This window comes from Sylvia atricapilla, chromosome 5 (assembly GCF_009819655.1).
Source record: "Sylvia atricapilla isolate bSylAtr1 chromosome 5, bSylAtr1.pri, whole genome shotgun sequence".
Classification (NCBI taxonomy): Eukaryota; Metazoa; Chordata; class Aves; order Passeriformes; family Sylviidae; genus Sylvia; species Sylvia atricapilla.
In genome coordinates, this window is record NC_089144.1 from 63,698,228 (window position 1) to 63,713,089 (window position 14,862).

Sequence of the window (14,862 nt, forward strand, 5' to 3'; positions counted from 1 at the left end):
ACCTCACAGCAGGCAACAGAACATCCTTGTGAGGAGAGACAATGTCTGTGCTCCCTTCTGTTTCCTGCACAAGGAGAATTCAAGAGGACATGATGGGGGAAGGATTACTTTTTCACTCTGACAGCCATAAGCCACCGATAAAAATTCCAGTATCTAAACATTCTCCTACCCCCTCAAGTTTCCACACCATTTACTCCATGCACACAAGGAACACCAACTGAACCAAACCATGCCAATCCCATTTCCTCTCCAAGGGACTCTGCAAGCAAAACCAGCTGGCTATTATTATGTGTGTGGTACTGACAGCATGCAAAGCTTTTACTTCCTCTGCTGAAATGACTGTGTTTCCCCTACAATCAACCACAGCTTCATCCATGCAATTCCTTTATACAGGTGTGATGGAGGAGGTGTTGCTCAGCTCCCTTACACCCACCACAAAACACAGCTCTCACACAGTGTTGCGCCATCAAACCAATCTGATGGCTGTGCTGTGCCTCTCTTATTATCAGCACCCCATCACCATGACTGGTCTGGCAGACCAGCAGCTCCAGGATGGACAATGTGAAAGGTGGCTTCTCTGACATGCACTGTAACCTTTCTCGCTGCCAGCCTGTGCTGTAGTAACAGCTCCACTGTCAAATACCCCCCAAAATCAGATCTGAGCCCATGTGGAAGAGCAGGCCAGATGGGTACACGGGGGAAATGCAATTAATACAAGTAAAACATTACTGTGATTGAGACTGCAACCTTCCACACTTCGCTAATCTTAGGCCAGAGGAGCACATAAACAAGTATTTACCTTGAAGTTCTTTAGCAAAGCACTCAAGTACATGATTAACTTTTAGTCTCCGCTGAAGTCCTATAATTTTGCGATGGAATTTAAATTCAGTTACTGCTTCCTCCTACTCTAAAAGAGCAGGTGACGCAAGTCAAACCATAAATACCTAAACTGTAGCAACCAGAACAGCATAACAAAATTTCACAACAAATAATGGTAAAAGAAGGGAAAATCTACATCAGGAACAAACAAAGAAAAAAAAATCAAACCAAGCATTCTGGCCTGTGGACACCTAGTCTTCAGTGAGAGTGGAAGAGCAGGTGAGGAACACTGCCATGTCTGCAACCACGCTTTACCCAGCTAATGCCATCATGTGTGCCAGTGTGCTTTATCCAGTGATGGGACTGAGAGCCACCCTTGCAGCTCTGCTGAGGCTCCTTTGATAGCCCTGTTTCTGGAGAGCCATCCATCTGTATCCTCCTTTAGGAAAACCAAACCCTTCATATGTAGTGTGGCCTTGTGTTCTTTGCAAGGGCTCAATGCTCATGGATTGGAGCACAAATAAGTCTTAATCTTATATAAATGTCCTTTCAAACTAAGGGATGGTGAGCTGGACCCTGGGGCACTTAGGTTCATACCTGCCTTTGATCCAGCTCTCCTGACAGATCATTACATTAGCTGCTGTCAGGTGTTGATATTCTGAATGAATATTTCTGGACTTATTCTGAAATGCAGATATGACCCAGAGGATAACTCATGTTCCTCAAGGCTGTAACCACTCTCACTGAGTGGTCCCACTCCCCTAGATTAGTGGCAGAGTTTTCATTATCGGAATAATCTCATTTCTCCTTCCTCCTGCAGTTCTCACAATCACAGTAACCCTTCCAATGCCACTGATGAACAGAAATAAAATTAACAACAAAAACAACAAGAGAGGAAAAAAAACCCCACAAAGTTTAAGGAATGCGTGTGCAATTAAAACCCAGAGTAAAATATAATAATAATAAAATAATAATCATAATCATAACAACCATACAATAAAATAACATTATCTTTCCTTTTCATGACATAAGCAGCATGACGCTCTTGCTCCCAAACTGGTGAGAGAGGAGAGGAATGCAAGAGAGAGAGCAGGGCTTTATTTTCCTGCCTCAGATGAAAGGGGACATGTTTTTCCAAAAGAGCGGGGGTAAGGTGCATAGGCTGCTGGGAGATTGCATTCTCATCTACAGTATATTGAGGTGGAATGAAGGACAGGCAGGAGAAGAAAACTGTGCAAGAGTAGCCCAGGAACCAGAGCTGGCAACCAGGAAGGTTATTTGGTGGTTTGCCAGAAGACAATAGCCTTGTTGAATGCCCTATGCATAGCAGGATCCCTTGGTCTTCCAGGCCAGCCAAGCACTTACCGCAAAACAAGATATTTGTGCTTGTCTTTCTGTCAGCTTTTCCAACCTGAGAGAGCCTTCTTCCTCACTGCCACTCAGGGAACCCATCCCTCACCACCCTGCCAACAAACCTGCTATTTTCCAGCATCTTGCAAAACACCTGACTACTTCATGCTCTAGTTACAAGGAAATGTAGAGTGGAACTGAGCAGGCCCATAGACTTCAGCTTTCATGGAAACGTTCTACCAAACTCCTTTCTCTGCTTCCTCCTCAGGACACCCACGGCATGATGGTACTGATGCACCAGTGCAAGTGCCATTACCAGGGGAACTCCCCACTGAACCAAACCAATGACAGGAAAGGCTCTCTTTAGAAACCTGGAAAACAAAATGACCATGTAGCATTCCTTGGAGGGGAGGACCAACCTACTCTCCAGTTCCAGGGTCACTCTGCCACTGCAGGCAGTTATTTGGGGTGTAGGTGAAAAGAGAGCAGGGGAGGCACACAGTGTCACAGCTATGTTAGAGTGGGTAAGGCTGTATGTATTACAATACTCTTTTCACTTAAGAAACCTGAGATTGACTCTCTCAACTGGATTTTCTCACGCTTGCTTTGGGACTCCAGCCCTTTCCTGACCCTTTCTCATCAACAGACACAGTGAGAGATGTTGGCAACAACTCGTGTTTCTCCTTATCGAGGACTAAATTTTTGTTCCCATTTCAGACACATGACCAGGACAAGCTGATGATGAGGGTGGACACTGCCCTCCCACTCCATCGAGAACATTGGCAAACAGCAGAATGAGAATTCAGTTTCCAGGGAGGAAACCTGCTATTTCAACAGGACAGAAACAGACCAGCCCACAAATGAGTCCCCAGACCCTCTGGGTCCTCACAGCTGACCTGGTTGCTCCCAGCCCATCCAGTGCTTGACAAAACACCCAGTTATATGCACTTCTGACCCCAATGAGCCTCCCCAACACCTCGCCAAGTGAGCTACGATTGACGACGTGGGAAAAAACCCAACACCACCAGCAGGAGAAAATCGGCAGTAACAGCCCCCACCTCCCCACCCTCCCCCCCAAAAAACCACAAAAAAAAAAAAACCCCACCCAAAAAACAAACCCACAAAAAACCCCCCAAAAACAAAACCAAACCAAAGAAGAAAAAAAAAAAAAAAAAAAGAAAAAGAAAGAAAAAAGAGCTGAGAGTAAATTCCAACTAGCCTCAGTCAGTTTCTAGGAGTACCAGTGGAAGTAAACCCTTAAACCGCGTCTGTAGTTTGGTAAGGCACTACGAGGGAATGATGTAAAACTAAGACTGTGACAGTTGTAATGGCTGTGCCGAGGAACACACCACAGAGAGAAGGCAGCATCTGCACTCACACACACACACACGCACACACACACCTGGACAATCACATTGTTACATGCCTATGTTATATCACTTTTCTTTGTGCAATCACATTGAGGAATAGTCTATTGGTATCGTTGAAGTTCAACACAAAAGAGTAAAAAGGGGTATGACCTGTATAGTGCTACATTCTACCGGGGCTGGGGGCAGGGGGTTGGGGGCAGCTAAAATATCTCCTTCTATACTAAAATGGCTAGGGATTGAAAAGGAAAACTTCCCCAAAAAACCCCAAAAACCAAAAAACCTAAAAAAAAAAAAAGCAACTGAAATTCAAATACGTTATTAGAGGTCTTGTTTAGGAATAGCATTTCTCAGGGATTTATCCAGTGTGTTCAAGAAGAGGGAGAAACACCCCCATTGCTTCTGCTCTCAACCAGTGCTGCATGGCCTGTTTTTTCCAGGTGTGTTTAAGTGTAGCAGTGTTAGGTCCAGATTTAGAGCACTGGGACAATGTTTTGTCCTCCACCCTCAGCCTCCCTTACCCACTTTCTTTTTCCATTAAAAATCCCCCAAACCTATGTGTACTTTGGGATACAAAAACCGCTGTATAAACCCTTTGAAATGCTGGATAAATCCCTAATCCATATACCTATAGGATTAAAAACCTAATGGATTTCATTTTAGGTGTTCTGGACAACAAATTTCTAAATGTAGCTCACTATTGGATGAAAATAACCTTTAAAAGTCTGTTGGTGAAGTTCTTCAAAAGACAGGACCCGCTGGAGGGTCCTTCTCCTTCTCTCTTTCTCTCTAGTTTGGTGCAGAATGGTTGGTTTTTTGTGGTTTATTTTTTTTTTCTGTTCTTTTTTTCCATTTTCTTTTTTTTTTTTTTTTTTAAATAAAAATTGTAGAATTGGTTTTCCCCCTTCTTTCCTCTTTTTCTTTTCTTCCTAAAGTCTCCTTCGTTCAAGTTTCACGCGAGCCTCCCATTGCATTGTTAGTTTGTCCCGTTCTTCAATACAAAAGCGGCTGCCTCACTCCCCCCGGGACGGGTGCGTCTCTCACTCTTTATTCCAGTGTTTAGATGTAAGGGTACTGGTTGACCTTGGTGGGGCTCAGCGGGTATCCAGTGTAGACTGTGGAGGCTGGAGAAGCACTGATATAGGTCTGATGGGCAAACTGAGCCTGGTACTGACTCGGGTGGATGGTGGGCGAGGGCAGGACGCGCGGGCCCATGCTGACGGGGACCTGGTGGACGATGCTGGCGGGGTAGGTGGTGTGCTGCACCGCGTGCCGGGCGGAGCCTTGCGAGGCCACCAGGTGCGCGACGGTGCCCGTGGAGCCCAGGGCGGCGGGGGCGGTGTATGTGTACAGGTGGGGCTGGGTGGGCAGGTGAGCAGCCGCGGCCAGGTGGGGATGAACCGTGCCGTGGCTGGGGCTGTTGTGCGGGAAAGAGTACGGGGCCTGAGCTATCGTTGGAGTGATGTAGGCTTGCTGTCTCCGGTGACTCCCTGTGCGGTCAGTCGAGATGTGCTGCTGGCCCTGGATAAAGACAGCAACAGGGATAGGCAGTTACAAGACAAGAGATGGCCCTTTGCCTCCTCAGTAGTGTCTTGGAGCCTCCCTGCAACACCAGGACAACCTCAGAAAAGTTTCCTGCGCTCCTCCTGACACCCTCAGCATTGCCAGTCTTCCCTTGGAAATGAGTGACAGCAGTGGGTCCCTCACGATCCTAGGAAAACACTGTAGTTTCATACTTTAACTAAAATGATGCCCAGAAGGTCAGCAAGTCCCCCAGTTTGAGCTATAACCTGCTGACACAGCTACCGAAAGACACAGCCTTGGATGCCCAGCTCCCAAGAACATCTTCCTCAAGTCCAATTGCTCAGGCAACAAGTGGTTTTTTTAGTGAACTCTCTGATGACAAATTGTGGTGCACAGAGAGCTCAGGGGAACGAAATTGCCTAACTACGCCTGGAACAGGCAATTTATTTTTGCTCAGTTTGGGTATTTGCAGTTAATGATTTCCTTGGTTAGTAAAAATAACCACGTTATTTTTTTAAAAAAAAACCCTCAGCTTGACTGGATCCTGCAGGTGCCTGGTGCCCTCGCTGTCATCAACTAAAATTACTTGAGCACAGGAAACTTCTAGCAGTGGGATGGGACCAATATTCTTTTTTTATTTTCCCAGGGATTTTCTAAGTTGTTTTCTTGCATTGCACATAAATGTGAGGAGTTTCCCCAGTCTTTTGTAGTCAGCGTTTAAATTATCAATAAAGCAGGAATTAGAAGACAAGAAGGACAATGCTCCATGCTATTTCCTTCTGTTCTTCCAAACCTTTTCATCCTTTTTGTAAGCACTCTCTGCGCTGTTGTTGTGGAAATATGGTAGCCAAACTCCTCCCAACTCTTGCAAAGAGCATCTTGCCCACTTCCTCCATTTTCACTCACTTTTATTTCAAACTTGTTCATATTTTTAATTTTTCTCTGCACATTGAAGGACAATAGACATTCTCCTCCACCAAGTTATTTTTCTTTTTAAAAAACAGTTCTGCTTATATCCAGCTCTGTCCTCTGAGCTCTCCAGACTTTCTCCTCTTGAAACACTGCTAACTGAGCTGTAACTTCCCTACTCTTCTCAACTCATTTCAGGGAAGAGAGAGGCCCCAGGTGCAGGATGTGAAAAGGACATTATTTCCTGCAGCTCCTGGGGAACTCCGTGGGAGTTCTGATCACAGATCAGGAAACATCTTAAGAACTGCATGCTGCCAAGAAATGGGATTTGTCTAGATCTCAGCCCAGCTTTATCACAGGATGGATCAAACTCGTTACATGAGGTCAGCTATTTATGTAGAGGCTCTGGTTTGCCTTGTCCCACCTGATGGGGACTTCTCTCCCAGTCCCACAGCCAGGCTCATGCACTCTCTTCACTTGGAAGATACTCTCCCATGGTGACTTACAGCTAAGGAGAATTCAGTCCTCCCTACAAGATCCTGCCCCACTCCTTTGTGGCCGAGCCACTGCATTTCCCCTCTCACGCTATTCCCACTCACACTACTAGACCATCAGACTTCAGAACACACAGGAAGAGTATCCCCAGCCCTCTCAGGGGTGTGATCTGCACTACCTCTGCTGCCTGAGCTGGCAGATCAAGGTCTGCAGTCAAGTAGAAACAAGTTGATCAAACTCAACATGGGGTCCAACTACCACTAGACAGGAACAGGACAGCGCATGATGAAGGAGAGGCAGGTAACAGCTGGACGATGCACCACCAAAATCAGTCTTGGTTGACTTACCTGACTTAGATTAAGAGGCTGCTGCTGCTGGAAATGTGCTCCTGGTCGCTGCTGCCTATAGGCAACGGCTCCAGACGAGCTCCCTGAAGAGTGACCGCTGGTGGAGGTCACGGTGCTGGAGGACTTGGACTTGTAGGAGGATGAGTGGTGACTGGTGGTGACTGTGCCAGGAAAGGAAACACATTTGTAGCTTACATGACATTGTTTAATTGCTCACCCTACCTTTTCCTCACCGAGTCTCCTCCAGAGTGGCTTTTGGGAGGAGACACACAACAGAAGCAGGTTAAGAAAACTGTTTCTCTCAATTAACAGAATACCTCAGCAGGGCTTGATATACATGACCAACCTGTTATCCTAGAGGCAGACAAACAGACCTGATTAAGTGGACCCAAAGCAGGTCTGGAGCAGGCTTTATAGATCCTTCAGAACCATGAGACAATGTTCTGCCAGCAGAACTGTACAACGCAGGTACAAATCCCAAGGAGAGGAAGGAAAGCACGGTGTGCACAGCCTAAAAAAGCCCTGGCTTGCCTAACGTCAGGTGAGTGGGAAGGGAGGGAGAAGGAGCTGGTGGGGAGCTCACCCTTTGAGCCTTTGTGTTCACCAGCAGTGTGTCCAAAGCAAGAACTGCCAAGTAGCTCAAAAGCAACTGCTTCGGGCCAGACTTCCACCATAAAGCCCTTTTCAACACATCACACTACCTAGCATTGCAGAAATTCTGGATGAGCAAACCTCATCCAGTGAAGATCCTGGGGAAATGTTCTTCCCAGAAACATCAACAGGTTTGAATGAAAACTCACACGTGTTCTCAATCTCTGACCTGTTTCAAAGAAAGCCTAGGGAAAGGCAAGGCAGCAAAGGTTCAGACTTGCATTTGGGTGCTTTTCATGTCAAACACTGAGCTACTAAAGGCTGCATTCTGTTCTCGGGTTTGTACAGAACTAACTGGGACCGACACTTGCTCCATGACTCCTGAGTGAACCAGGGCACATGAATAATTCAACTTGGCTACCAAGAACAGATGTGTCACTTGAGAGCAGTGCAGGAGCACAGTTTCTTTGGAAAACAAACCAGCCAACCAACCAAACAAAATGAAACTGAACAATGAGATTCTTCCAAGATAAATCATTTATTTCTTACTAATTTTCTTGACGGAAGAGGTGCAATTTACCTGGTGCCAGGCTATCGCACTCTACCAGCACCTCACTGGCCTGGGTTTTCAGTGGTGGCACGATGATCGTTCGGGGGTTCCCACTGCAGTGAGTCTCTGGAACCCCTTTGGTGTCGTAGCTGTTCCCATTATTCTGCCCTGTGCGATGTTGCACGGCGTACGGGCTGTTGTTGCTGGAGGAATCGGAGTAGGGGGAGTCATGCACGGTGACACAGCTGATGACATTCTTCCTTTGCTTGGACAAGGTGCTGCAACACAAGCAGACAAGTGGAGAGAGTGAATGGGCAACGATCGACTTGACACCATTAGGAAGCCCTGAGGAACACAGCCTTCAGTCCTCTGCCAGGCAGAGGCTGCTTACGCCAAATCCTGGGCTTCAAAACTCCCTCGTTACTATTCCAGGAAAGCCTTCATGGAGGTCAAGGAGTGAGTAAGACGTTGTGGATAGATCTTATATTCACACTGCTTAGAATAGCACTGAACCAGACTGCCAGATTTATTTTCAGACTGCTTTTTATGTATGTGTGCAGTAGAAGCCCAGCAGTTATACTATGCTTTGTTGCAAGTCTCACCACCCACACAAAAATGTGGTGGTTTCTCCCAGCCTTTCAGCAATGATTTAATAATAGATGCTGTGACTTCTCATGCTAAATTCCATGAATCTACAAAACACACACCGTTCTATTTACTAATATGGTACAATGGACATATATTCTCAACAAGCATTTGAAAATGAGGAACAAATAAGAAATGAACCAAGTATGAAATGCTTTTGATTTTCTTCCCTTTCTTTGAACAGGCTCTGGCTCTCCTGACTCTAGTGTAGATTAGCAAGGGCCTGCTGCAACTAATCTATCTATGACATCAAAAAAGTGATTAAAAAGGCACATCGACACTTCCAAGATTAGTGCTGGAAGTTCATTAGACTAGACTGCATGAGTATGACTGGGATTTGCTCTGCTATTGTGTCTAATTATTCCTCATGGTTTCTCCTTCCTGTTATGAGCTTGTTTAGGGAGAAAAAGAGAGTGAGAAAGAGGAGGGAGGAAGGGGGATGGTGAAGATTTGCTTAAATGGCTCACATCCTTGACAGTGCACAGACCTTGACTACAGAAAATAGCTGTTATGTTTCACTGATTGCATTATGTTGTTATGGCAACTGAAGTTTTTAAAATGATGAAAAGAAATGGATAGCACATAAAAAGCTAAGTAATTAGGCTTAATGGTGAAAACAGCCCCAACAGGAACAAAAATGCCATGGAGAAAAAGGAAACTTAACTTCATGAGTGTGCACTTTAAACCGAGAGAGATCTCTTTCACATGGAGCATCCCCTCCACTCTCTCAGTCTGGCTAGTCCAGTCCAGGGAACAGCTGATTAATCTGGTCTCAGTCTGTGCTGGAGCTGTTTCCTCCCTGGTCTCAGCCGCGCTCCTTGCCCAAAGGAAGGTGGAGCAGACACTGAGAACAGTTTCCTTCCAAGGACATTGTTTGCCTTCTTTATTTTTCGCAGTCCTAAAGGAGCATTGGTGGGCTCCCTTCAACTTGCCCATCCCGAAGTTTCTCTGTCAGCATTCACAAACCGCAACTCAGCACCCGTATCCCGAGCCTCAGGGTTGAAAATTTTCTTTTCCCTTTAAAGAACATCTTGGGTTGCTGCATTCACAAACCAGTTCCCATCACACACTTTCGCTGGGCTGTCATCACAGGATCCTGGGGTGCCCCGAGGAGGACAGGAGATCATGTTGTTCTACTCACAGTGAAAAAAATATCTCAAGAGGGCCCTGCCATCCTGAGGGATTGTCACTTGAAACAGGGCAGATGATAGAGAAGGAGAGGGAGCTATTGCACAGCAGTTGGAAAGTAATCCCTCCTGGGGCAGGGGTGGATTGACAAGGAAAATGTACAACAGCAAACCCTCATATTCTGGCTTTTCACAAGGAGCTGGAGAGCGCTGGATTAGAAATGGGAAGAGCAGCAGTGCATCTTAGATGGACAATGACTGTATGTGAAGAAAGATGTAGCAGTTTGGATATGCTGCTATGAAAGAAGAATATTAAGCCAATAAAAATGACTAATATTGCATCAATATTTCCCTCTCCATCAGTAGAAAGGCCTGTAATCACACATTTATGAGTATCCATGCTGCTTGCCCTTTGCAGCTACCCTTGGCTGCCAGTTGGGAAGAGAGATATATTCTTTATCTCTGACAGTTATTACATTTTATAAAGAAAAATCAAGTCACTAAAGAGTTTTCTGACAACTGATAAGGTCTAACTGTTCTTTTACAGTCCCTTCCTGATCTAAGTGGCTGAGCTGCTGAACTGGAAATACTTGCTCTCAGCTGACAATTGACATGAGATGGTTGAGCTGTAGAACTGGAAGGGTAATTTTCTGTGTAATCTGTGCTATTTATTGTTTTAGTATGGGCATATTTTTCACCAGTTTGATTGAAGGCTTGTCAAAGCAGAGACCATGGGAAGTTTTCTCCTTCAAAGTGTTAAAGCTCCTTGGTTACAATAAACAAAAATCAAGTATAACTCTTTGATTAAGTAAGTGACCCCAAACACAAACCTTCCCAGAGAAAGGAATCATGTCAGGGTGTTAACTCATTTCATGGAAGGGAACATGAAAAGGATCAGAGCTATGGTCCTGCCAGGCCTTGTGCAAGTGCTCAGCACTGCTAATACATGTCATCTCCCAAAGTCAACTGGACTATTGCTGTAACAGAGCTAAAGCCCGTGGGTAAATATTTGAGGATTAGGGCCCAAGTGATCAGCCTCTCGATTCAGCAGGCTGCATCATTTCAAGCACACGAGGAGTCACACTGACTGCAGCTGGATTTCTGTCTCTAGGAAAGGTAACAACTGTAGTTAGTGTTACAGCAGGCAGAGAAGTCAGTTTGGACTAATCACACATGCCCAGAGCTCAGCACCTGCTGTACCAGAGCTTGCCCCAGAAATTAAGAGTGGGAATTCAAAAACATCAAAGGTTCAACTCATGCTAAAAATCAGTTGATTCACAGCCATGCCATCTGGGTTTTGCCTTTTCTTCTATGTTCTCTGTATTCTTCACACATATATTTGTAACTCTGTCACCTATTCTATTAGTGGCCAGTTTTCCCAGTACTTTTCCACGGCCTTTCCCTAAGCAAAAAGACAAAATTCCAGAGCTCCAAGCCCTGGGAGGAACAAGGTTCTGTGCTATCTTGGTTATTCCTGGGAACCAAGGCCAAGAACAGCTCATTGAGATACATTCTCATGGACAAAGTACAGCTTGTGCTGAAGTGGGGGTTCCAGAGAAGGGGCTTGACCTGGAAGGTGGGTGTGTGTGTGTGTGTATGTGGAAATTGCATCACTTGTCCTCCCAATTTGTGCTTTTCATCAATTATGCTAATTTCCTAATACCTATAAATGTGTACGCACACCTGGGTGGGGGTGGGCTTTTGTGAACACCTTTCCATAACTGCTCCTAAAGGTCTTCAAATAAGGACCCTCTTTTATATTACCTCCTTACTAAAATTATATATCGAGTTACATTTCCAAGTTGGGCAAAAGGCAACAACAGGCTTAAAGATACACTTTAATCCAAAATGGAGGCTTCTGAAAATTCAGCCCAGCAGTTAACATTTCCCCTACTCAAAGTCATCTTGGTAGCCAGCAGCTTTCCCCCTTCCAGTTCCCTCTCAGCTGCTCTGCCCACCTTGCAGTAACCCAAGAGTTATCTGTGTGAGGCACAGGCTGATGGATCATTTTCCCTGCTCACAAACTATCAGGACAGAGAGCTTTTTACCTGTTGACACAGCACCTGCCAACTCAGCAAGCTTACTGTATTCCTATAACTCAGCCACAGCTTTTGGGGATGTTTGTGCTTACACAGAAAAATACTATTAAAAGTCTGGCCCCCTTCCTATTAAGCTCTCTCCAAGCCTGGTAATTGCTTTCCCTCTTGCACACACAGAAGCAGCAGCAAACATGATTTAGTAGTTGGGGAGCTGGTCTGTGCTCCTGGGCAGCTCATGTGCCTGCCTGCATTATGTGGGGAGGCGTATTTTAATTCTCCAGAGGAGGGAAGGAGAAAGACTGGTAAAGTGGCAGTAAATCCACCTACTCAGAATGAAAAGCATTGAGCCAGGTAGGCTCTTTAACCCTTACTGCCAGGGTTTGTGTCCCCCCTTTTGACACAGTAGATAAAGCAAGCACTGCTTTGTACATTTATTATTAGTTTGTGAGTAGTATCCCATTCCCACCTGTTCCTTAAGAGATTATCCTCAAGCTTGGACCCAAAACAGTCCATGTCTGTCCAGTGTGCAGACAGAGAGCATTGACCATTTTAAGTAAAAGCATTTTAAGACCTTTTAAGTAAAAGCAAGTCTTGGAGATGGCTCTCTAACATACATTGCCCTTGTGAGTGCCCAGCAGAGATGGATGTGGGTCCCTGTTCCCTCCAGCAAGAAGTCTGATAGAAAGGGAAGGAAGACAGTCAGTGCACAGGCACCCTGTGAGGAACTAAGGTGGTCATCTTTGCATCTGTTAATGGAAGGGTGCTGAAGAGAGATGTTGAGAGCAAAAAGGGAGTGGAAATTAAGGAAAGGAAGATGCTAGATGTTAAAACAATGCTGAATCAACCTCAATAGCCAAAGACAAGGACAAAGATTACAACTCCTGTAACAATGCAACTTGAGATGATTTTTGCTTGTTGAAAGCCCAGCCCAAAAGCTTGGGATGTGGCAGCACTGCAGGAACGGGGTCTTTATTTCCCTGAATACCTTGCATTACAGCAGAATCACAGAGAAACCAAATGGTGTCTAGTGGGAGTAATCCTTCAGCGTGTGGTTCGCTCCAAGAGCTACAAACCTTTCAGTACTGCTGACATTACAGCAACAGTCTCTTTTAGCTCTCAAGGTCACCAACTTGGCCTTCCAGTTTGAGGATGAAGGCAGCCGTAGCACAACTGTACCCCTGAACTGGTGTACATATACACCAGGGCATGTTAGCTTTACCTCACATTACAAAAGCTCTGCTCTATGTCTCTGAAAACTTAATAACATGCAACCCTTTTGGTTTGCTGCTTCAGATTAATCCACCTATTCTAGGAAAGCATGGAGTCAGCCAACAAAAACTCACACCACAACTGCAATCAGTCTCCTCCTGTTGAAATTTTATGCCATGCATGGCTCAGTGTTGGGAACGTGCCCCCTCTCTTCAGCCCAACCTCCGTCCTGACCTGTTAATCTGCTCTCACCTTCTTTGTGAATTTGCCATGGTAAGAAATATTTATCAAGTACTACACTGAGGCCATTTTATGATGCTATACAGCATGTGCCGTTGCTATTTAAGTCATATAAACTGAATTGCTTAGCAGGTTGTAAAGGTCCTGCTGCTGAAGGTCTGCTGACAGAGCTACTGTCTATCTCTGTGATTTTAAGTGCTAGCTGCATGTCAGTGTCTTCTGGAGATGGAAGGCAGCAATCTTTTAACCAAATGACTGTGGTTAGTCAATGTATTGCTATGCAGAGTCAGTGTATTACTATGCACAGCAGAACACAGCCACAGTAGGCTAGATGTCAGAAGGGAATTACAAATGGTGTTTTGCCCCTCACACATGCACATCAGCAAGTTGACAAAAACACCTGGTTTGTGCCTGCCAGCAATTTCTGTGTGTAAGTCTTCTGAAGTGGGCTCCACCACCACTGCACTCTGACGTGAACAAGGTGAATAAAAACTTGCACCAGCTTATTATGCTCTGTTACAGAGCTGACAGACTACACAGAGAGCTTGCACAAAGACTACACCACAGAGCTTCCCATCCTAAGAGGGAGGGGAAAACCCCACAACCCTGCAAGGATTCTGTGCCAGTGAAGATGGTCAATGAGGCAGTTCCTCAGTATGCCAACACAACAGCAGCAGTCAGTCTGCCTTGTCCAGAAATACAGTGATCACTGTCAGGATCCCATGGAAAACCAAGCTGGAGCGATGTTACCTACAACACCAGCACAGGCAGTGGGGAACAGAGAGGCTCTCCTGCCTCTTTGGATGCATCCCCAAAAACACCCAGCTGAAGGCCACCATTGTATTGTTTCAAGGAGAGTCATGTTTTCCTTGGCTGCTGCACTCCTTGCTTGGAGGGGAAGTCATCTGGGCATGTCACAACAGCCACATCCACTGCCCTTCTTCCCACCTCTTCCTCCTGCCATGCTCTGCAATGCATGGATGCAGAAATATCCCTCCCTGGACCACCAGTGCACCCCAGTGCATCCCTCCCCAGGACCTTGTGTGCTCTCCCTCCACAGTTCCAAGGTGCCTTTGTGCCTCACTCTTCCATGTCTCAGCTCTTGCTTTCTCTCCATTTCTGAGCTTCAGAAATATTTAATCAAGGGAGGATTTACATTTAAACCAGTGCAGCAGGTGAAGCTGCATGCTGGGGAGCAGTTAACCCCTACTACATACCCCTAACTACTCAGTGTGTGCTCCCACCACTGCGACTGCACTTGCACTGCCAGTCTGCTGCTATGTCCAGTTGAGAAACTAAAAAGGAGAAACTAAAAATAAATATCAATCTGCCTTCTGTCTCACTCTCTTCACAGCGATTCACAAGTAATGGTTAGACCTAATATCTTCAATTCAGAATAATAACCATTTGGAGTTGTTATCTTATAGCACAGCACCGAAAGTCTCTTTCCCCTATTAAATCTCTCTGTACAGTATTCTGAGCTGAGAGTCATTGAACAAACACGGAGACAAAACTGTTTCCTGTTCTTATAATGCTCTTTATAAGCCATTTTCCTCCTGCTGTTCTATAGGACAAAATATCACATGCAAAACTTTTTGTGAGCAGCAGAAACCAGGTAAGAACAGTTCCATTTGGTAAAAATGTTCCCTT

General features: G+C 45.5%; 1 protein-coding gene across 2 annotated transcripts in view; it reads right to left on the reverse strand.

The window, feature by feature from the left end:
* Positions 1 to 4,228: 4,228 nt before the first annotated feature.
* Positions 4,229 to 14,862, reverse strand: part of HIPK2 (homeodomain interacting protein kinase 2) — a 130,776-nt gene continuing 120,142 nt past the window's right edge. For both annotated transcript variants that reach the window (XM_066319776.1, XM_066319775.1), the window contains exons 13-15: positions 7,983 to 8,230; positions 6,812 to 6,972; positions 4,229 to 5,057 (exon numbers count right to left, since the gene is read on the reverse strand). In XM_066319776.1, the coding sequence (XP_066175873.1) occupies positions 4,596 to 5,057; positions 6,812 to 6,972; positions 7,983 to 8,230 (871 nt within the window). In that variant the 3' untranslated portion in view covers positions 4,229 to 4,595. The remainder of the gene's footprint in view (positions 5,058 to 6,811; positions 6,973 to 7,982; positions 8,231 to 14,862) is intronic.